We start from the raw sequence: 24,788 nt of genomic DNA, 5'->3' as shown, positions 1-24,788 counted from the left end.
CACTGACATGGTGGAGCAGTTCCTAGAGGTATTCATGGATGACTTCTCTGTTTTCGGTGATTCATATGACGATTGCTTGAGCAACTTGGCCAAGGTTTTGCAAAGATGTGAAGAAACAAACCTTGTTCTTAATTGGGAAAAATGCCATTTTATGGTTAAGGAAGGTATTGTTTTGGGTCACAAGATATCAAGGCAAGGAATTGAAGTTGACCGAGCTAAGATTGAAGTTATTGAGAAACTCCCTCCTCCTACTTCGGTGAAGCATATTAGAAGCTTTCTTGGGCATGCCGGGTTCTATAGGCGATTCATAAAAGATTTCTCCAAGGTCTCTAAGCCTCTCTGCAACCTATTGGAGAAAGAGGCGCCATTCTACTTTGATGAAGCATGTTTGAAAGCCTTTGAAGAGTTGAAAGAGAGGTTGATTTCAACACCAATAATTGTAGCTTCGGATTAGGACTTGCCTTTTGAATTAATGTGTGACGCTAGAGACTATGCAGTGGGAGTTTTTATGGAGCAACGAAGAAGCAAGATATTTCACTCCATTTATTATACTAGTCGCACTTTGACAGGTGCTCAACTTAATTAAACAGTGACGGAAAAGGAACTCTTGGCTATTGTCTTTGCCTTTGACAAGTTTTGGGCTTATTTGGTGGGCACCAAGGTGATAGTATACACAGATCACTCCGTTATAAAGTACTTGATTGAGAAAAAGGATGCCAAGCCTCGTTTAATTAGATGGGTGCTTTTACTTCAAGGGTTTGATGTGGAAATTCAAGATAGGAAGGGAGTTGAGAATCAAGTGGCGGATCATTTGTCGAGAGTGGAAGGTGAAAAAGGATCCAATGTTCTAGTGCCCATCAAAGAGACATTTCCAGATGAGCAATTGTTTGAGGTCAACCACTCTCATGTTGTTCCTTGGTTTGCGGATTTTGCTAATTACTTGGTTAGTGGATTGTTGCCTCCGGATCTGACAAGCCAACAAAAGAAGAAGTTTTTGCATGACGTGAGGCATTATTTTTGGGAGGAGCCATTCTTGTTCAAACAATGTGCCAACCAAATGATTAGGAGGTATGTTTTCGAGCAAGAGATGGAGGATATCCTGCATCATTGTCACTCTTCACCTTGTGGTGGTCATTTTGGGGGATCGCGCACTGCATCTAAGGTACTTCAATGTGGGTTCTTTTGGCCTTCCTTATTCAAAGATGCTCATGCTTTTGTGCTAAGGTGTGATCGATGCCAAAGGGTTGGTAATATTTCTAGAAGGAATGAGATGCCCTTAACTAATGTTCTTGAAGTTGAATTGTTCGATGTGTGGGGTATTGATTTTATGGGCCCTTTCCCTCCATCTTATGGCAACTTGTACATCTTGGTAGCTGTGGATTACGTTTCAAAATGGGTGGAAGCAATTTCCTCTCCCACTAATGATGCTAAATTTGTCATCAGGTTCTTATAGAAGAATGTTTTCACTTGTTTTGGCACTCCAAGGGAAATCATTAGCGATGAGGGGACCCATTTTGTGAACAAAATGTTGACTAGCTTATTGGCTAAATATGATGTGAGGCACAAAATAGCTACTACTTACCATCCCCAAACTAATGGGCAAGCTGAGTTGTCTAATAGATAGATAAAAGGTGTCCTTGAGAAAGTGGTGAGTCCCAACCGCAAGGATTGGTCCAAGAGATTAGATGATGCATTGTGAGCCTATAGAACAGCTTTCAAGACACCATTGGGGATGTCACCATATCGGTTGGTATTTGGAAAAGCATGTCACCTGTCAGTGGAACTTGAGCACCGCGCTTATTGGGCTATTCAAACACTCAACGTGGACTTGCAACTTGCAGGAGAAAAGAGAATGTTGCAGTTAAATGAATTAGAAGAGATGCGATTATTCTCTTATGAAAATGCCAAACTTTACAAGGAGAAAACAAAACGGTGGCACGATAAGCATATTCAGCCAAGGGTGTTCGAAGAAGGCCAACGAGTTTTGTTGTTTAACTCACGATTGAAACTATTCCCAGGCAAGCTCAAGTCAAGATGGTCGGGCCATTCTTGGTGGTTAAGGTGTATCCTTATGGAGCAGTGGAATTGCGTGAAGAAGGCTCCGGAAGGGAATTCAAGGTTAATGGCCAAAGGATTAAGCATTATTGGGGAGGTGAGGTTCAGCAAAACAAGTGCTCAATCTCTTTGGAGGATCCTTGAAGAATATGTAAAAACTCGGGTTGCTGTGGAACTTTGAGATTTAATTGTAGAGCAACCCAAGTTTTATATAGATGTATATTATATATATATAAAAATATATATATATATGAAAAGAAGAAAATATATATATATGTATATAATATATTTCTTTGGGACATCGAATTTTGATGGTTTAATGTGTTTATGGTTGCAGAAAAATGGAATTAAAAATGGGTTGAAAAGTTTGATTGATGTAGCATCATATTGGGCTTGCTCTCTGACTTGACTGTTGCTGTAGCAAAGTTCCATGATGTTGCAACACCAGCATTTAGCATGCTCTCTGACTTGTTGTTGCTGCAGCAAAGTTCCATGATGTTACAACATCAAAATTTAGGTTGCTCTCTGACTTGTTGTTGCTGCAGCAAAGTTCCATGATGTTGCAACATCAGCATTAAAACAAAACAAATTTTTGGTATTGCTCTCTGACTTAACTTTGCTGCAGCAAAGTTCTATGATGTTGCAACAAAGTTGTTAAAAGACACAAAGAGTAAAAATCTGCCCCAATCCATTTATGAAACCCTAAGCCCATCATCTTCATCATCACTATTTCTCTGTAAAAACCCAGCTGCCACCCACACCTCCCAACCCCCTCAGCCACCCCTAGCCCACATTTCCCCCCCTTCCACCTCCGATTACGCACCCCGTCAGCCGCCCCTAGCCACCACGACCCAGCCACCTCTACCACCCTCGCCAAAATCCCCTCCGCCCCGACCATTTCTGGCCTCACCACCCAGCAAACCAACGACCCCGACCCCATAGCCGCGATGCCCACCACCCCCGACCCCACAGCCACGATGCCCAGCGAACCCACGGCCTCACCACCCAGCGAACCCACGGCCCCTGACCCCGCCACCCCCGACCCCACAGCCGCGATGCCCCGACCCGCCCAGCGAACCCACAGCCTCACCACCCCCAAACCCGCAGCTGCGACGCCCCGACCCACCCAGCGAACCCACGACCCCCACGACCCCCGACACCACAACCCCACCCGACCCACGACCCCCTCTTGCACACCAACGAGACCCTCCCATAGCTCTCTCACTCTGACCTACCCTTAAGCACCTATTCACAACATCACGATTTGGGCAGCTCCTTGTATTCTCTTCCTTGGGGTCTCACGAAAATTTCGCAACCACCCAGTGCATTCACAAGGGTGTCCTGCTCCTATAAGTTACTGTATTAATCTTGTCTCTGCACTTTGGGCGTCCCACCTAATTGTGGCTGTTGCACTTTTGGTTATTGCACATTATGCCTCGAAGCAAACAAGTCGCCAATAGAAAGAAAAAAAATCGTGGCAGACGAACCACCTGTTGTTGCCAAATTTATATCCCGAGGGCCGCCGAAAAATTCAGGAAACTTATTGGGTGCGATATTTGGTTTGAAAGAGCATTCCCCACTGATGGAAATCCTGATTATGTGACCAATGTGCTTAGTAATCGAGGGTGGCTTAATTTTTGTACAGCCCCTCGCGAGGCGATTGTTCCTTGGATCAAAGAATTCTACGCCAACTTTGTCTCACAAAAATTGCGACAAGTCACAATTCGGGGCAAGCAGGTTAGTTATGCCCCTCAGGCCATCAATGCTATTTTTGGGCTGCCCAATATCGAGGCAGCTGAGTATGGGGACGTTGCCCCTCAACAGAGTGAGGCAGACCTTGCCAATATGTTGGTCGAAGTTACTTTACCGGGCAGCTAATGGAATGTTTCTCCAAATTTTGGGGCTCACACTATACCCCGCACTTCCTTGACGACTCTTGCTCGTGTATGGAATCATTTTATCAAGACCAATATGTTACCCACCACTCACGACACCTCGGTCAGCAAGGATCGTGTCATCCTCCTTTACAACATTTTGACTAGCCTCTCAATTGATGTGGGGGAGCTCATTTCCGAGGAGCTCGTTGCCTTGGGTGTTATCAAGACCAAGGGCCTGTTGTTTTTTCCCACGTTGATCACTGCTTTATGTCGCAATGCGGGTGTGCCCCTCGCTCCGGATGATGAGCACCGTCACTCTCCCGATTACATCGATGCCCATACCATTCGGAAGGTGACCAAAGTTGTTTCTGGTCCGAGAGAGCAAGTGCCGCCCTCTGCCCCACCGCCATCGTCTAGCCATGGCTCTGTTGAGCCTTCGAACCCCACTATCGCGGAGCTTTACGCCACTCAGCAGAGTATGCTGAGCATGATGCATCATATGGAGGCCCAGCAGCACGCCTATTGGGACTATGTACGCCAGCATGACGATGTTTTGCATCAATCTTTCCGGCCCCCTGAGCTTTTTCCACCGTTTCCTGAGGCCATCATGGAGCGTTGACGTGCACCTAAACCATCCGCTGCGCCTTCCTCTTCCGACGAGTAGGAGGATAGCGAGTAGAGGGATCAACAACTTGAAGTCGTATCATGAAGATCCAGCAAATCCAGAGCACAACCAGTCAACCAGAGGAGGAGTTATCATTCAGCCAAGGAGTAAGCATCAACTTGAAGAAATCCTGGCGGAGAAGACAGTCACCACTGATCGTAAAAAGCATAAGGAATATCTGGTAAAATGGAAGGGGCTTGCAGATGACGAGATAAGCTGGGAGAGAGCGGAAGACTTAAAGAAGCCCACACAAAAGATTGAAGATCTACAAGCTACTTCGTCGAGGACGTCGAAGAATTGACTAGGGGAGAGTGTGGCGTGCTACCCCTTTGGCACACCCACATGAGGCCATTTTGTAAGTGAGCATGCCTTGGTGCTTGATCATTAGTCAAGTCTTGCACCAAGAAACCTCATGGGGTAGGGTAGTGGCAATTTTGTAATTATGCATATGTCTCCCAGACAAAAATCATATATGTTACTGGGAAGACCTTGTATCCCTAGAAGGCTCCTTAGGGGGAGGTGACCGGTGACTTAGGGAAGCACCATGGCTACCAGCAGATAGGGGCCAAAGTTGTGTACTCCCTTGCCCTATGAAGGCTATATATTAATAAAACGATGTTTATCCATACTTTCCCTTGTATGCTTCCTTATTTCCTATGTGTTACTTGTTTGTCGTCTTTGTTGGGCCATCGCGCGCCACTTGCCTTGTTGTGTGCTTTGTGTTGTGTGGACGTTCCAAGGAATGACTTGCTGTGTGCTTGCTCATACTCCGTTATTGCCCATTTCATGTCCGAGATGTGTTTGTGGCTAACCACTGAGTTTGTTTGCCCGCAGGTGTGTGTTGTAGGCTGACTTGCTAGCTTGGAGTGTCCGCAAGTGTTGCACGTTCCTTTTACTTGGAGCACCCAAATAGCCGGCCCGTGACACGTGGCACCTAGGCGCGAAGGGTTCTAGTCTTCAGCGAGGCGCAAGGGTGCGTGGCACCTGGGTGCAAGGCGATTTGGTCTTCAGCAAGGCAAAGGCCTCATGAGCTGCATAGGAGCATGACTCCTAAGAGCTTGGCACTCGGGTCTTTAACTAGGCAAGGGTCTTGCGAGACACATGGACGCCCGACACATGGGCGCGAGGCGGGGGCCTCGTAAGGCCCAGGGGCACGAGACACACAAGGGTGTCGTGAGCCTTCGAATCTTCAGCAAGGCATAGACCTGCAGGGCACTTGGGAGTGTTGGCTAGAACGTGGTCTCGTGAGACCTATAGGCCTGAGCCCGATAGCATGACTAAGTGACTCTTAGCCATGTATTTCAACCAAGGATCAGAGATTTTTTCCTTGGTGGATTTTTGGCATCCACAACTTCCTTATTGATAATCAAATGAGTTACATAAGAAATATGGTTTTATAATGGCATAAACCTAATAGTAAATTTATTGATATTTACATGAATTAAGAATTTGGTGTTAAAGAAAGATTTTCTAATCTTTAGGGCAGATTTAGTAATACTGAAAAATTGGTGTTAATATTAATAAATAATATTAAATCAATGTTCAACTTACAGATTTTATTAATTAATTAAATAATTAATTATTAACAATTAATTAAAAACTTGAATTTAAATATTTGAATATTTAAAAATCACTCATTTCATAAGGGATTCTACTCAGTTTAACGACAACTATCCAATATTCAGGAGACAAATTTTTATAAAGCACTAACCTAGCCTCCACTTTAGGCGGGGCAGCTAGGAGTGGGCTTTATTTAATTATTATTTTAATTAATATTACTGATGGTTGAGTGATGCAGTTAGTGCCCTAGGGTTTGCCTATAAAGTATTTAAGCTAGGGTTAGAATTAAGAAATCAATTGGTTTATTTTGGTACGTGAATTAAAAGAAAACCCTAGACACTTTATCCCCTGCTAGCCGCCCATCATCTTTCTCTTTTCCCCTTGTATCCTATCTCATGTATTGAGAGCAAGCCCACACTAAATTAGGATTGATCAAAGATAGGCGCGGAAGACTAAGTGAAGAAAGCAGTTTCTGTTCTTCTCAATACCTAGCTTTATAGGACAAAAGGTTAGAGAAGAGAAAGTATGGAGTTCATTGTTCTGCTGCAGATCTTGTAAGTAATTCACGATATTCATATTCGCAGTTTTCCTATTTTGTGTTTTTAAGTATTATAGGAAGTAGCATGCATCTAGACTATAATATTGCAATTCATACAATTAATAATTTTTCAAAGATTTTAAATTTTATTTGGGATAGTATTTAATATTTTAAATTATAAATATTGCGTAATATTTTAATTTTTATTTAATGCACCATTTTTCTCTTAAAATTTAAATTTCATTTTTTAAAAATAAATGGAGCCTGTGGGGATTCCCCACCCTACCCTCAACAGAAAATAGGCGGGAACGATGATTAAAATTGTTAATGGGGATGGAGACAGGGAAAACTAGGGATGTACACGATTTGGTTTGGTGCAGTTTAGAAGAATTTTGAAACCAAACCGCTCGTGCAGTTTTTTCAAAATAAAAAATCAAACCATTAAAATTAAAAAATCAAACCAAACCATAAATAAGCGAATTGGCACGATTTGGTTTGGTTTTAACCATATAACCAAATTATTAAAATTTAAAACATTTTTTATTAAAAAATAATTAACTAAATAATCGTATTTAAATAATAATAGTTTTAGCTTTACTTTTAAGACCATAAAAGTCTAAAAGAAGCTTATTGTCTTTGTTGTTGTAAGTTTAAGTATTTTGAATCATTTTATAGAAGTGAGAAAAAGAAATGTTTACTTTCTAAACAATGTGGGACTTTACATTTTTTTTATTTTTATTTTTAGAAACTTGTGCATGTATTAAATACTAATAAAAACATATCCTAAACAATTAAGTTGTTTGGCTTGGATGGTTTGGTAGACTTTATATTAACTTAAGTGTAGGAGCTCAAACCTTTGAACCATCATTTCTAAAAATTATTTTTTTAGAAAAAATCACGGTCCGGTCCGATTTAATTGGTTTTAAAATATTAGGAACTGTGACCAAACCATTAAAGTTGAGCGGTCCGGTTAAACCGAACCATCGAAAAACAATTTCACCAGTTACGGTTTTTGGCGGTTTGGTGCGGTGCGGTTTGGTTCCAAACCGCAGTTTGCGGTTTATATGAACACCCCTAGGGAAAACACTCCTCATCAATTCTCTGATTTGTATGCATCACTAATCGGAAGGTTGATTTGTGAATTTCATGCTTGTTTATTATATCGTATTAGCACATTTTCTTCTCGAGTAGCTATGTAGGCCTTTATAACATCATTTTCTCCATTCATTCCCTGCTCCTCCACCATGTTGTTATAAAGTTCAATCTGAAAGCACAAAGTAATAAGCAAATTACTACTACTAATGTAAACATAATCACCTAATCAAGATTGAAGATAGTTTGCAGTTGTTTATTTGGTAAATCAACTATTATCATTAATAGATGTTAGCATGCATATATACTTGAGGGGAGGCTCACACAACAACTTAAATGAAAACAAACTTTACAATAATAGTACAAAAATATTAGGATAAAAAGAAAGTCATTGGCATCTCCTTATTTACAAGCCCAAGGAACTTTTCACATACGTTCACTACTCATCGAGGACTGCATGTAACAAGTAAAAACTCAAACTACATTGCTAGAAGCATGTAGCAACTTCTAAATTCATCAAAAAGAATGGAGAATGAAGGGAGCTTAAAGTATCTAGTTCTTTATAAACCAACGTCCCATGCTTATTGTCTTTGACATACACCGTCACCTAACGTACTTCGATTCTCTACATGTGACATCTGACCATATATTATGATGAATTATAATGTTTAACGTCTAGATTTTATAGTAGTTCAATGATACAATATTTGTTGATTTAATTGCGAAGGATTCTCCTCTACCTTTGTTGAAGAATAGATGGTTGGAGGCGATAAGTAAGAATGTTGGAGAGTTATATCTGCCATAAATTTGTTCTAGATGTAATTTGTAAGTAATTGACTTTGAATATGTGAATCCATCGCCTACTTTTACTTTGATTGATCAACATAGATATAGATTGAGAGCTTTACTTCTATATTCCCAATATTATTTCCTTTTAATATAGAGCTACATATCCATGTAACCCATAGAGTCAGAACATAGATCAATTTTGTGCTTTGATTTATCGATATAGATGAATAGTGCTATTTTTATATTCCAATATTTTTCAAAACACAAGAGTTACAAAACTATACAACCACCCAATATCTATTATTTAAGAAAATTGCCATAAACATGGATCAATTTTATGCTTTCATTTATCAATATGGATGAATAGCTCAATCTTTATACTTTCATATTTTTCAAAACACAAGATTTACAAGTTTATATAACCCAATATCTATTATATATCTAAGAAAATTGCCATATTTTTTATTTTAAAGAAATAAAATTCCTTATAAATTGTAAAGGAAAATGTTCACAAGTACAAAACTAGATGTGTTAATATAAATGGGAATTTGGAATTCTAAACAAAATATGAGAACTCATTTTTATAGGAATCTTTCAACTATATATATAAACATATATTTTCATACCTATTCTCTAATCAATAAATCTTTCAAAAAAAGGTAACAATAACCCCATTCGAGAAGGGACATTTTATACTATATGTTCTATAACATACTTAATTTTTTTAAAATGCCAACATAACTTACTCTCCCAAACATATGCCATTTCTAATTTTTTGGACAAAAACACCCCTAACATTAAACACTCCCATCCCAGCCGAACTCTCTCATTTCTCTCTCAGTGGAATTTTCTCTCAACCTCTCAGACCCCTCACATTCTCACTATATCTCTCAGGCGAAGCTCTCTCTCTCATCACAGCCACCACTGCCACCTTCTTCTCCATCGTCGGCAACGGTAAGTCAGTTTTTATGGTTTTTTTTTTAAATTGAATCGTAATGTATAAAATCGATGAAATGGGTTTGATTTTAATGTTTATTTTGTACAAATGTAGCTTTAAATGGGTTTGATTCTATCTGCATCATTTTGGAAGATTGTGTTAAGTTCTGCAAACATTTTGTGGGTCAATGTTCATTCGATCCCACATCGATGTCATTTCGATGCTTAATCGATGGTAATTCAATGACATTCAGTGCATGTGTATATTTTTAAATAATTTAAATGTTGTTCATCAATGCACAATTGATGCTCCATCGATAGTATTTCAATGGACCATTAAATGAAGGCAATAGTCAATCGATGGTTTATCAATGCCATTCGATGCGTGCATGATTTTCAGTTTTTTTGTATAAATCGATGATATGTCGATGCTGACTTCGATGCAATTTTGATTCTAATTCGATGGTATTTCGATGCTTTCTTGGTTTTAGCTATATTTTGATAAATCTATTAATTTTGATGTTATGTCAATGCTACTTCAATGCCATTTCGATGGTTGTTCGAGCACATTAATTTGATGGTGATGCATCGATGTTAATTCGAAGCTATGTCGATGGCTTTTATATGTTATCTACTTGAAAGATATCCAATGCATAATTGATGCTATTTCGATGGCATATCGATACATTGTTTGTTGATTTTATTTTGTATATAATCGATACAATTTCGAGGCTATTTTAATGCTGATTCGAGGGTGGCTTAGTCAGTTGTTATTTGTTAAATGTATTTTGATGCCATTTCGATGGACATCGATAGTTTGTTTGTTTATTTGTAAAATCAGTTTCGATGGTATATCGATAGTATTTCGATGCTGATTCGGGGTAGCTTAGTCAGTTGTTATTTGTTCGATGCCATTTCGATGGCACATCAATAGTTTGTTTGTTTATTTGTAAAATCAGTTTCGATGGTATATCAATAGTATTTCAATGCTGATTCAGGGTGGCTTAGTCAGTTGTTATTTGTTAGATGTATTTCGATGCCATTTCGATGGAACATCGATAGTTTGTTTGTTTATTTCTAAAATTAGTTTCGATGGTATATCGATAGTATTTCGATGTTGATTCGAGGGTGGCTTAGTCAGTTGTTATTTGTTAAATGTATTTCGATGGCATATCGATAGTTTGTTTGTTTATTTGTAAAATCAGTTTCGATAGTATTTCGATGTTGTTTCGATGCATGCTTGTATATGTTGATTTTTGCTTTTTGCTTCGATGCCAAACCAATGGAAATTCGATGACAATAGCAGACTGCGCGTTTTTTTTTAAATTCAACTAAATCTCTCTCTCTTTTTTTGGATATTTTGCAGATGCCACCCAAACGTATCCCACCGCTTGAGATACCCATAGAGGATCATTATGTCGGTCGTATGACCTCTAGGGATTCCAGAAGGTTAACGAAATTGAAGAAAATGTTTGAGGAGAATGGATTGTTGGGGAGGGTGAATGAGTCTGCTTTTGGAACATTCTTCACAGCCCCTACCTTTTTGTTCTCTGGGGCATTGGTGCACACACTGCTTTTGCAGAAGGTGAAGTCTCCGCGTGGCGATGAGGTGCACTTCTTGATGGACCCAAACTTATGTAAGTTTGGGGTGCACGAGTTTGCCATTATGACTGGCCTGAGCTGCTCTTGTCCACCACTTGTCGCTGACATTCAACCTCACCTTAAGTCCTCCTACCTACTTGAGACATATTTCAATGTGAAACCTGAGAAATACATTAGGTTCAATATGTTGGAACAAGCTTTTAGTATGTGCAATGTACTTGATGATTTGTACAAGCTCAGTTTGGTTTACTTTGTGGAGGGGATACTATTGGTTGTTGAGAACGACAATGCTATTTGGCGAGATTCATTGTTGATGGTCGAGGATTTAGATTATTTTGAGAAGTGTCCATAGGGATCTCTTTCATTTGATACAACTGTGAAACAATTCAGTAGAGATATGAAAGCGATTGGTGCTACAATACCTGGTAAGAAGGCGAAGAAGACCACTGAGGTGGAGTCTTCTGAGGGAATTCTGGTGGAGGTGCAAGGGGTATCAACCAGCCTTGCAATATTAGGCATACGAGATGATTCTTGATTTGTAGAAGTAATACGCCAAGCCCTGTGGATTCAAGTTCCCTAGGATGCTACAGTGGGAGAGCATAGGCCAGTCGAAGCATTTGCATGTGAAGGATGTACTTGCGAGGAGACGTGTAAGTTATTTTAAATTTAAATAATTCAAGAACTTTTGAATTATCCTAATCAACTTATGTCGTTTCAAATTTGCTTGTTTTGTTTCCATTACAGTTGTCATGCATTTCTAACCTAAGGCCTCGACCAGACGAGCGAGACTTCTTCGGCACCATTTATCAGATGATAGAGGGGGATGCAACATGATAAGATCCAGCCTGCACCAGAGGATGGAAGACCTTATGATCTTGAGGCAGAGGTTGTTGTGGTGGCTGAGATAGCCATGGAGGCTGGCATATTTGTGGAGGGTGCCCCGACGAAGACTGCTCCAGATACTAGTGCAGAACCTACTTTTGCTCCTACTCCTGAGGCTTATGAGGTTGTGTTGGGTGAGATGGCCAGACTATCAGGTGCAGTGGACGAGGTTAAGGCCACTCTAGGTATCATCCTTAAGAATCAAGAATTCATATTGGAGAAGCTGGCAACACTTGGTGGTATACCTACTCTTGCACCTACTCCAACAGAGGATGTAGAGTACGACATTCTCCCCACATGTTATGAGCCTCCTGTTGGAGAAGCCACACCTCCTCAGCTAGCGCAGACGGTCTATTCCATGAGTTTTTACATGTTTTAAAGAGATTAGATACTAATTGCTTCCATTACAGGTAAGCGCATTAGATAGAGACCAATAAAGTACGAGGACTATACTCCAACATCCAAGAAACCAAAGTTCAAGGACCCAGTTACGATCCATCCTTTAAAGGTGTTGGATCAAGATATGTTGACAAATTTAAGTGATGGGTACTTGGTGAGATTGAAAACAGCAAACCGAGGAAGTTGGAATTTTGTGATGGCACCCCTGTAAGCATCTTAACAATACTCTATTTATTTGCAGCATCTCGACGCTACAAATTATCTTATACGGAGGCATCTTTTTGAATTGCCGAAGACGTACCCTGTGAAAGCCACCGTACTTGATTCATCATTTGCACAGTATATTCCTGCTAGATATGAGGACTTCAAGAACAAGAGTAGGACTTACCAATGGGATGAGGACATTCGTAATTTCATGAAAGGAGATGCTAAAAAATACAAGAATCCTTGGGGTGATTGCAACGAGGTCTACTTCCACTGATGCTTGGAAAATCTTCATTAGGTCCTTTGCGAAATAAATTTCACTGATTGAATGATCACTGTATATGACTCAAATCATTCCAACTTTATCCATAATAAGTTGTCTGAGTTGATCGAGCCTTGGACTAGGATGCTTCCATCTTTACTCAACGCTTCTGGTATTTTAGGACACCCAAGTTGAAAATAGCTAGACTGAAGATCACCATTCCAAACTTTGATTGGTGGCGCATGTCCACTAATATTGTCCCACAGTCTAGAACCAGGTATTTAGACGTACTAACTTCATTTTTTCACAACACTGTTCTCCTTTAATTTTCAATACACTCACAAATGTGATTTCTTGGTTTCAGCGGAGATTGCGACGTATTTTCCATCAAGCTCTTGGAGTTTATTCTTTGAGACATTCCCTTATCATATGCCATCGAGGACCACATTCAGTACTTTAGGGATAAATTATGCATCGACATTTTTTACGAGAATGTATACCCTTGACTTTTTCTATATGTTAGAACATTTATTTTGATTTCTCCTTAGTTTTGTATATAAACAATGTCATTTTGATGGCTATTCGATGGTACACAATAGTATATTTCTCATTAGTTTTGTATATAAACAATGTCATTTCGATTAACAAAGTCCATTAATACACAAATAAAAAGATTAACAAAGTCCATTAATACACAAATAAAAAGATTAACAAAGACCATTAGTACCCAAATAAATTTTTTAACATTGATGCCATAAACTTCAAACTCAAACTTTACAAGTTTCCCTATTATGGCCTAGACCTCCACATATGCTGCACTTGCGTTCTACAACCACTTTCTCTCCATTGGAAGGATGGTGTTTCTTCTTAGGCCTACCTTGTTTCTTCTTTGGACGACCAACCTGGTTTTTTTGCGCGGGTGTTCTCACTTTTATTGTCATAATGTCATGTGGAACAATCCATTCTTCCTCGTTACCAGTAGGATATATAAATTATGTGTAGAGGACCTCCATGTCTCAATTTTATAGTAATCTGAACACAGCGAATAAAAGTTCACCCTTCGCTTAAGGGATCCAGATAGTGCATGAACACATGGGATACCAATAAGCTGAAACACGCCACATGTGCATGTCTTATTTAGGAGGTCGACTTCACCATTCAACTCACCATCTAACACATGGAACTCATGCCTCCCTATTGCATAAGGGATGAAGAATCGAGCTTTCTTAGCCATTGTAACGCTCTGGATAGCCAAGACCACTACACTGTGTACTTTTAAAGGTGAAGGACTTGCTAATCAAGTCTTTTAGTTGAAAACGTGTCACTAACCATGAATGTGCTAGGGTTAAAAAGGTTTTCGTCTCAAAAGTTACACTATATATAATAAAACAGTTTTACACATGGGATCCCAAAAAAAAACAGTGTTTAAAAGTTAGTTTACAGAATCTTCTAAATACAGACAACCATCAGCCAATCTAAGGCAAAACAGACATTTATGGTTCTCATGTACCTGCCTTTCCCCCAACCGTGGCGGCTGAGCAGCTGGTCATGTACATTCAGTTCACAGAGCTCTCCAAGTCAGGGCTGGTCAAGTTTGCCCTTGCCTTTACCTGCACCACGTAGCACCCATGAGCCAAGACCCAGCAAGAAAACATAATATGCAACACAAACAACAATAACAGATAATCAATATTTTAAGCATGATCAAACACTTAATATTCCACATTAACCACTCAGCACCTATTCAGAACCAATGACGCAACTAATCACAATTAACATTCAGGTCACATAACAATCATATAACAGTCAGGGCCGACAACTTAGGTCGCACCCTCTGTTTACCTCACTGACTCCGGCCCGCTTAGACCAAGCTCAGTGCATAATAAGCTGTCTTCGGCTACCAGTGGCCAAGCCGCACCATGTGCGCTAGTGTGACCCTTGGCACTCTTAGGTCGTTGGTTTACTATTTACATGGCGTAATACCATCCTTTCAAGCATACATATTAGGGAGCCCTTAGTCCCATTACAAATATACAACCGGGTGTAGTTTTCTTACCTTTAATTTCTATGTTCACTGATTACGAGCGACGTTCCTCGAGCACGATCCGTTTCCCGAGCCCTAGCTTTAACATCTAGTCACAACCAAGGTAATGGATTGCATTAATATCCAAATAAAGTTTTACGGGTACAATACTAGCTTCCGGGACATTGAATTCCACCAAGCATGATGGTGAAATATATCCCGAGCACTCTAGGCTAGATTCCCGCGCTTAAAATCCCTAAACGATCAAGAATGCACCTAAGGGCTGCGGCCCTTGAAACCTAGTCGCGGTTCGCCCCTAAAACAGAGCCCAAGGCCCCCAGCAAGCAGACACGCGTAGAGGCCCTGCCCAATGGCGCGACGCTCTCCCTTGGCCGAGCCTCCCTGACTCTCTTGCTTCATAGGGTCGCAGCGCTCTAGAATAGAGTCGCAACCCTCCCCTTCGTGCCCAGAAAATCCACCATTTCTAGCATCCAAAACCATCCCAAAGCACCCTAATTCAAAACCCATTAATCACAAAACTTTTAACATGATTCTAACAACATAATCCAACAGAAATCCAACTTAAAAACCTACTAAAATTCCATTTTTGATTTATGAAACCCAGCAACTCAAAACACCAAAACCAGTCATGCAATACTCAAATTTAAACCTCTAAATTACGAGTTGAAGCTTACCTTCTTTGCAGAACCACTTTCTTGGCAAATTCCTGAGTTAAAATCCAAGCTTCTCAGCTTTAATTCAACCCTTAAACATCAAAACCATAAACACCCTTATTACCCAGCCAAAACTAAAAATCCAAATGCTTAGAGGTATGATTCAGCCCTTACCTTAATCTTGGTTGAGTTCCCTTAGCTGAGCACTAGATTCAACCTACAAGTTTCCAGCCCAAATCACCAAATTCCCAACTGATTTTCCTTGAAATTCCAGTGTTTTCCTTGAAAGAGAAAAGAGAAGGGAAAGAAGAGCTGAATAGGTCGGTTTGTGTTTTTGTTCTACTGCTTTCCAACAACCTAATCTAATCTTAGCCAGTTAAGTCTATCCCGAGGCTCGAGGTACCGGAAACGTCCCCAAGGGCAAAACGGTAAAATTTTCCCAATATTCCCGCCTAAGCTTCATATCCTCAAATATATCTCCATATATTTATTTCCATAACCCAATAGTCTAAATAACTACCCGATACCTAAAATACCCCTGACTTATCCAAAGTCAAATATTAAGCCCCGTTGTGACTTTTCCCACTATTTAGCTCCCTAGGATCGCCTCAAGTTGCACACTGCAAATCTACCCACATAATAATGTGGTTCTCACAGATATAACATTTAACCACATTTACATTCATATAATCACGCATTAAGTCAATAAATTCACACCTAAGCCAATTATGCCTTCCCAGCGAACTAATCAAGGCCCTTAAGCCATATTAGTGATTTTGGGTCGTTACAGCCATATCCACCAAATATTTCTCATAGGTTGGTGCAAGAGTTATAGCTGTCTTCTCACTAGTTTCTCTCCTATCACAGAACCAGGACTGCAGTGTAAAGCGAATAAATTCGACGAATGTAGTTATTGGAAAGCTCCTAGTCTCCCGGGTCTTATTGTTGAAACTTTCATCGTAATTGTTTGTCATTATATTATACCTAGTATCCAGGAAAACTAACACTTAATAGTAATGTACATTTACAAGATTTCATAAATTAAAACACAATTCACAATGACATACCTATTTCCAGGAAAGTAAGCACATGACCACTTATCAAAACACATGCCTTCTAGGTATTTAGCAATAGCTGAGTCTTTTGATTTGATTTTTCCGAAGTGAGCGTGGAACTCGGATTTCCTAAAATCATATGTCATATTATACATCAACACATGACAATGATCAATCTTGAATTTAGCAACCACATTCATACTAATGTGATGGTAGCAAGCACCGTGATAGGCATCAGGGAAAATAGTTTCCAAGGCATGTGTAATAATTGCATGCTTGTCAGATACAAACGCCAAGTCCTCAACTTCCCAACCGCTTCCTTTAGCTTTGACATGAAATACTTCCAAGAATCATGATTCTCTCTATCCACAATACCAAATGCAACTGGATATAGATGGTTATTTGCATCCAGCGCGACTGCGCATAACATCTGCCCACCGTATTTTGTCTTTAAAAAACTGTCGTCCACACATAACACTGGACAACATGTACGAAACCCTCTTCTACTAACTCCGAGTGAGAAAAAACATTATTTGAACCGATCCTCCTCAGTGACAAAATCTGTCAACGTCTTGGGATTTTTTTGTTGAAGCATGAACAGGTACGATGGTAACTTCTGGTAGGATGCTTCCAATGTTCCTCTGACATAAGAAAGAGCCTTCTCTCGGCATGTCCAAGATTTTTCATAAGACAACTCAATGTCATAATCATTCTTAATGTCTTCTCTTATGTTGTTTTCCATGTATGCATTCGATCCAGTCTGATATTTTTTTCTTTATGCAATGACCAATAACCCAAGGTGCAGCTTGGTGATGGCCTTTATGTCGGAGGTCAAGTGAGCAAGTGTGTTTATTGGTGAAACGAGTTATCTCGAACATATCAAATTTAAGCATTCTCTTCCCCCTCAATCTCCACCCATAATCACGATCCTTGCAAGTGATATACCAAACTTCAGTACTTGACTTCTTCACCACAAACTTAAATTCATTGCATACAAGTGTGCCTTCGTCTTCCACTCTAACTTGTTCTCAAAAACCTTCCCAACTTCTATTACTCCACAACTCACTCCAGATAATATGGGGATAGCATAAGAGGGGCATGGGATATCTTCAGCAGTATATGCCAGAGAACTCCATCTATTTCTATCGTCTTATGTAGTTGGACGACTACTTTCTAAGCCAAGAGCTCTCCGTCCTTAACTTTCTTGACGTCTTGGCAAGGGTCGTACATTTAAATTATCTACTTGCACCACAGGTAGCATCAACAACCGATCCTTGGAGTTATCATCAGAACTGTTGCACCCCTAAACTCTTTCATCATCATCACCAAAATGGGCAACTAGATCGTCATTGACATAAGGCTCATACTCATACCCATCATCATGTGGGAAATTTGTTGGGGGAAAAAAAGTTTTGTTTTGACTAGGACCTCCCATGCATATACTTGGCCCAGGAGTTGTTTGTGGAACAGTCGTGCATGATTGATTATGATTTTCCATATTAACACTCACTCTAGGAGATAGATCAAGAAGAGCAATGTTCTTTGCAATCGAACTAACGCATAAAGGAACCCGATGTCTTAAGGACTTCAAATTGTCAAGAATAAGAGCACTAACTCCTTCATCATCCGTGATTTCAATGGGATATATGCTAAAATCATTGCATGTAAACGACACTTCCAACTTTAAGTCAAACAATGACCTATCCACTTTCAGCTTTAAATACAACTTCTCCAATGATTCTATGTAACCAACACTAAATGGTACGTGTATTATAGTGTTCAAACCAGCTTTGAAATTCCATTTCTCTCCTTTTCGTTCCCAAACACCATTGTAAGAAACAATTATATTAACTCCGAAACCTGTAAATTTACAACAAAAAAAAGCATAAGAAAATTATAAAAATAAAGTGTAATTGATGATGAATCGATGGTAAATTGAAGATGAATCGATGTCTATATAAATATGTGTTGCGGTTCAACATCGATGCCACATCGTTGACATTTTGATGCATAATTGATGCTGACGGTCGCCATTTGTACGTGATTCCATTTCGATGCCATATCGATGCTGAACCAAATCAACATATATGGCATTGATTTAGCATCGATATACCATCGATATTATATCGAAAATAACATCTAAATTATATGTTCGCCCCAGCATCAAAATTCCATCGATGTACCACCGATATGGCATCAAAGTACCATTGAAATGTCATCGATGCATAATCGATGCTGATGGTTGCCATCTGTACGCGATTATATCGATGCTAAACCAAATCAACATATATGGCATCGATTCAACATCGATATACCATCGATATTATATCGAAAATAACATTGTTTATCCAAAAAATAGCTGTTGATGATGTGGCAAGAATTTTCGACATGTGGTCGACACGTGGCAGAGATACTGCTCGCCTATCGACTAGAAATATTTCTACATGCAGAGATCAAGTTTTATATACGACCAGACTGGTCGTATACTCCGTTCATTTATGTAAAGATCTGTACAGTTGTAATGATATCCAAGAATTTCACTTCATTATGACCTGAAAATCCGTTTATTAAGGGAAGATATTATTACTTGACTCATGTAACCCTTCTTGAGCCTAGTACATAAGAAATTGCTCAAGGAAGGGGATCTTTCTCTTTTTCCGAATTATATTACTATTGTCCATCGTTTGTATTGTTTTATTCTTCTAAGGTCTGTGAAACTCAAGAACCCTAGTTCTTTGATCACACCTTTGGAGTTCAATACCAATAATAGTATCAAGTGGACATAGGTTATTACCAATCACTGGGGCCGAATCACTATAATTCTCTGTGTTCTTTATTTTCCATTAAATTGTTTTCTCAAGCTTTGTATTATTTTTCTTTGTCGTTTTCTTGACTCTATGTCGTTGACCAAAACGAGGGTCAACATTTTGGTGCTTTCATTGAGAGTTGAATTCAAGAAGATCTAATGGCAAAAACTACAAAGAAGACTGGACAGGTTACCGCTGCACCATCCCAGCCTCCTCCCCCAAATGTGGCTGAAGATGAACCTCATTTGGAGTTTGATGAGGAGGAGTTGGACTCTGAGACCCTGAAGACAACACTGGGGGTGTTGCAAGATGAGTTGACCAATCTGAGGGCCAATCAAGAGAATGTTGCCGAGATAATGGCGTCGCAGCAAAGGGAGATAGAGCGCCAGCGCCAGGAGCTGAGCGAGCGGCAGGCGGAGATGGACCGTCGGCAGAGGGATGTCATGGCAGCCCTTGAAGCAGCCATCTAGCTGGCTAGGAATCAGGCTGCGCCAGCCTTCCAGCCTGGTCAACCCCCAAGCGGGCCACCTCAAAGGGGTCCCAATCCTAGCCCTCCGCTCCAGCCAATAAGCCCTCAGAGGCCGGAGCAACCACCTATGCCTCAGGATGATATCCCACCTAGGGAACTTGAGACGCAACCTCCATCTCAGGCTGGTCTAGGCAATCCCCCGCGTCTGAGGTAGAATAGGGACGGGCAACAGCCCCGCAGCCCTAGATGCCCAGAGGGTGAAGAGCCGAATCCACCAAGCAGGGGGCAACGTCCTTCGGCCAACAGAAGGAACTCAGAGACAGGCTATGTAGTCAAGGGCCCCCCACGGCATGACAATGCACGGGGACCCACCGACCAACCCAGGCCTCCCCCTCACGCTCGAGAAATGCCAGCCCAAGGAGGTAACAATGGAAATAGTCGATCGCACCATAGCCAGTCACAGTTTAGAGATGGCCACGACTACAATGAGGCTGACTCAAGTAGAGGAAATGCTGATCGGAGGAACAAAGAGAAAGGTGGAGGCAGGAGCCCCCCACCTAGAGAAGACCAACAAGCAGGTCATAACACTGGGGGGCAGCCCAAACAAAATAATGTCTTTAGCCGGCTCGGAGCTAGCGAGCAGCGGGGAAGAGACGATGACTTGAGGGATGTACTCAACGACCGCCGAGAAAGGCACGATGAGTACATTCCCCCGGCACCAAAGGCCCCAGCAATTCCGGAAGCCGTTCAGGCTCAAATCGATGCCCTGAACCAGGCTGTGCAGCAACTGGTCGGGGGGCAGACATCGCACATTAAGTACGATCGGAGGAGAGGCACCCCTTTCGTACAAAGGATTACTGTGGCAGAAACCCCCAGCAAGTTCAAGATGCCGACCCTGCCAAATTTTGACTGGTATGGAGACCCGGTATCTCAATGTTAACAAGTTTGAGATACAAATGGACATTCATAAAGTCTCTGAAGATGCTCGCTGTAGGATCTTCCCAGCGACACTTTCTGATGCCGCCCAGGAGTGGTTCTTTAAGTTCCCTCCTGCAAGTATAGTATCCTGGGAGATGTTCGTGAAGGAGTTTTATGGACAGTTCTATGCGGGTCGTGTGCATCCCACCGAGGCGAACCAACTGGTCGAGATACGCCAGAAAGAGGGGGAGCCCTTGAAGGAATACGTTCAGCGCTTCATGCGAGCCGCAGGAGGAGCCAAGACTGTTGGCGATGGAGGCAAGATGATGGCCCTAACCGCTGGGGTTAGGCGTCATTCTCCCCTCTGGAGTAGCCTTAGAAAGCATGGGGTTAAAAGTACCCTGGAGTTTTTAGATAGAGCTAATCAGTACATCAAGCTCGAGGACGCGATTGCCAATGAAGGGAAATCGCCAGCAAAAGACAAGGGACCCAAGGAAGAACCCGCCAAATCCGCCAACGGGTCTAAGCCCAGTGGCAATGGCAAAGGCAATGGGAATGGCAATGGTAAGAATGGTGGAAAGCGGGCGAACAGTGAACCCTCGACCTCCGAGAGTAAGTGCCCCAAAGGTAATCGGTATGAACTGAAATTCACCAATTACACTGCCCTTGTTGAAAGCCGAGCCGAGGTGCCCTACAAACGACCCGCACCAATAAGGAAAGATATCTCCAAGAGAGATTCAAAAAAGTTTTGTCGATATCATAACGACTACGAGCACGACACCAATGAGTGTAACCAGCTGAAGGACAAAATTGAGTTCCTGATAAGACATGGACATTTAAGAAGATATGTACGAGCCGCGGGAGGTTCTCAGTGAGAGGCTCAAGGTGGCAACGAGTCGGCGCCTACACGCCAACGCTCGCCACCTTTATAGCCAGCTCCCGTGGCAGGTACCCTACTCACCATCTGCGGAGGCCTACATCTTGCAGGAGATAGTGGGAGCGATATGCTCGAACCCTACGCCACGACCAGGACATCGAGATGATGAGTGTCGAGGATCGTGCACCAAAAAAGGCTCGAACAGAGGAGGAACTGATCACCTTCTCTGACGAAGATGCCCAGAATGTGCGATTCCCACACTCCGATCCGCTGGTCGTGGATGTACAAATCGCAAATATGATGGTGAAAAGGGTGTTGGTCGATACAAGAAGTTCGGTGAACATCCTATATAAGTCCTCGCTGGAAAGGATGAAATTGTCCGTAAAGGACCTAAAGTTGTGCAACCAAACCATTTATGGTTTTTCCAGAGAAGGGCTCGCCCCAGTAGGGTCAATTAAACTCCCAGTCACAGCAAGCACTGCACCTGCTAACAGGACATTACTCACTACTTTTATAGTAGTTGATTTTCCTTCGGCGTACAATGCTGTGATAGGGAGACCAATTCTGGTCGACCTGCGAGCCGTCACTTCTATATGGCACCTCACCATGAAATTCCCAACGGACGCAGGGGTAGGATGCGTGTTGGGAAACCAAAGGGAAGCGAGGGAGTGCTACAATGCCTCGATCACCAAGGCAAAGAAGGGTGTATCGAGAGATGTCATCGGGAAGGAGTTGTAAATGGCAATTGATGTTCAATCCTGCTCAGGTGATAATCTCACCAAATAGGGCGTTGCCCAAAGTGAGGATAGAGACTTGGATCCTCGCTTTGGGGATTTTGAAGAAGAAGTGGGCCCCATCGAGGACCTTGAAGAGTTCCAACTCGATGAGGAAAATCCAACCAGAGTTGTGAAAGTCGGTAAGAACTTAGAGACAACAACGAAACAAGCACTGGTGGAGTTCTTAAGGAGGAACCAGGATGTCTTTGCCTGGTTGCATAAAAACATGGTCAGGATAGATCCTGCAATCATCAGCCATGTCCTGAACATTGACAAAAGCTTTCCACCAGTGCAACAAAAAAGAAGGCTGCTCGACAAAGACAGATCAAAGGCCTTGAAAGAGGAAGTCGAGAAGCTGAAGGAGAATGGATTCATCAGGGTGGCGTTTTATCCATCGTGGGTCTCTAATCCCGTACTCGTGTCCAAGCCGAATGGCAAATGGCGTACATGCGTGGATTTTACAGACCTAAATAAAGCTTGCCCTAAAGACTGTTTCCCACTCCCGAGGATCGACCAGCTGGTCAATGCCACTGCAGAACACGAGATCCTCTCATTCATGGATGCATACTCTGGGTATAATCAAATCAGTATGCATCCCCCTAATGAGGATCACACTAGCTTTCGAACTGATATAGGGCTTTACTGTTACAAGGTGATGCCCTTCAGTTTGAAAAACGCTGGTGCAACTTACCGGAGACTCGTCAACCACATTTTTAAGGAGCTGATCGATACAAACATGGAGGTTTACGTCAACGACATGCTGGTTAAGTCAAAGAAAGCAAAAGGGCATGTAAGGGATTTGCAGGAATGCTTCAGCGTCCTGAATAAATATAGGATGAAGCTAAATCCCCTTAAATGCTCCTTTGGAGTAGGATCAGGGAAGTTCTTGGGATATATAGTTAACTCAAGAGGAATTGAAGCTAATCCCGAGAAAATAAAAGCCCTGATCGAGATGAAGTCGCCAGTGAAGATTAAGGATGTCCAAAGCCTGATCGGGAGAATTGCTGCTCTAAGTAGATTTATTTCAAAATCAACAGACAAGTGCATCCCATTTTTCAATCTACTCAGAGGCAATAAGAAATTTGAATGGACAGATGAGTGCGAACATGCCTTTCAAGCACTAAAAACGCATATGGCGCAGCCACCCATCCTGTCAAAGCCAGTCGATAAAGAGACTTTGTTCATCTACCTGGCAATCACGGATTACGCTGCTAGTGCTATTCTTGTAAGAGAAGAAGAAGGTGTGCAGAAGGTTGTCTATTACGTAAGCAAAAGGCTGATCGGAGCAGAATTGAGGTATCCCCCCATCGAAAGGTTAGCCAATTGCTTATTTTTGGCCTCTAGAAAGCTGCAACCTTACTTCCAAGCTCATCCGATTACAGTATTGACCGACCACCCTCTTTGGCAAGTCTTGCAAAAGCCAGAGGCTGCTGGAAGATTACTAAAGTGGGCAGTCAAACTCGGGCAGTTCGACATATCTTACCTGTCGTGAGAAACGATAAAAGGACAAGCCTTAGCTGACTTCATCGCCGAATTCACAGAGCCCGCGGGTGGCAAGCAGATTGAGGAGCCCAGCGAGCCTGAATGTCAAATCCAAGCACCCTCGTGGAAATTGTTCACAGACAGTTCATCTAACGAATCCCATGCAGGAGCAGGAGTGATATTGATAACGCCGGAAGGGCATCAATTTCACTGTGCAATTAGATTTGACTTCACTGCTTCTAACAATGAGGCTGAATATGAAGCATTACTCGCTGGACTGCGATTAGCCAAGGATATGAACATAAAAGCGCTTGACATCTATAGTGATTCTCAGCTGGTGGTGAACCAAGTCTTGGGAGAGTATCAGGCGCGAGGTTTGAAGATGGTCGCCTATCTGAACAAAGCAAAGGATCTGTTAGCCCAGTTCGACAGATACAGTCTCTAGCAAGTACCTTGCGATCAGAATTCCAACGCGAACGCTTTGGCCAAGTTGGCAAGTGCAAAAGATGTTGATACTCTGAACATAGTGCCAGTCAAGCGACTATCAGTACCAAGCATCCAAGCAGCAGAAACCACTCTGGTCATCCAGATGGCAGATACATGGATGGCAGCATATGTAAAGTATTTGTCAAGCGGCGTGCTACCAGCGGACAGAAACAAAGCTAAGATCCTTCAGCGGCAAGCTGCTAGGTATATCCTGATCTATGGAATCCTGTACCGAAGGGGATACTCACTGCCACTTCTCAGATGTGTTACAAAGGAGAAAGCCAAAGGGTTAATGAAAGAGGTGCACGAAGGTTTTTGCGGGGACCATGCTGGGGGGCAAAGCCTGTCAAAAAAGATCCTA

The 24,788-nt window shown here is 41.7% G+C and overlaps 1 protein-coding gene across 1 annotated transcript; it reads right to left on the bottom strand.

Annotated features, from left to right (window-relative positions):
• Nucleotides 1–16,324: 16,324 nt before the first annotated feature.
• Nucleotides 16,325–17,354, bottom strand: LOC133778986 (uncharacterized). Its single transcript, XM_062218994.1, has 4 exons — nucleotides 17,152–17,354; nucleotides 16,900–17,070; nucleotides 16,625–16,741; nucleotides 16,325–16,541 (listed from the first exon to the last, which is right to left on the bottom strand). Exons 1-4 carry the CDS (start codon nucleotides 17,352–17,354, stop codon nucleotides 16,325–16,327), a joined length of 708 nt encoding a protein of 235 aa, XP_062074978.1.
• Nucleotides 17,355–24,788: the final 7,434 nt, after the last annotated feature.

This window comes from Humulus lupulus, chromosome 5 (genome assembly GCF_963169125.1).
Source record: "Humulus lupulus chromosome 5, drHumLupu1.1, whole genome shotgun sequence".
Classification (NCBI taxonomy): Eukaryota; Viridiplantae; Streptophyta; class Magnoliopsida; order Rosales; family Cannabaceae; genus Humulus; species Humulus lupulus.
Note: the sequence above shows the minus strand (reverse complement) of the source record. Positions and strands in the feature narration are given on the sequence as shown.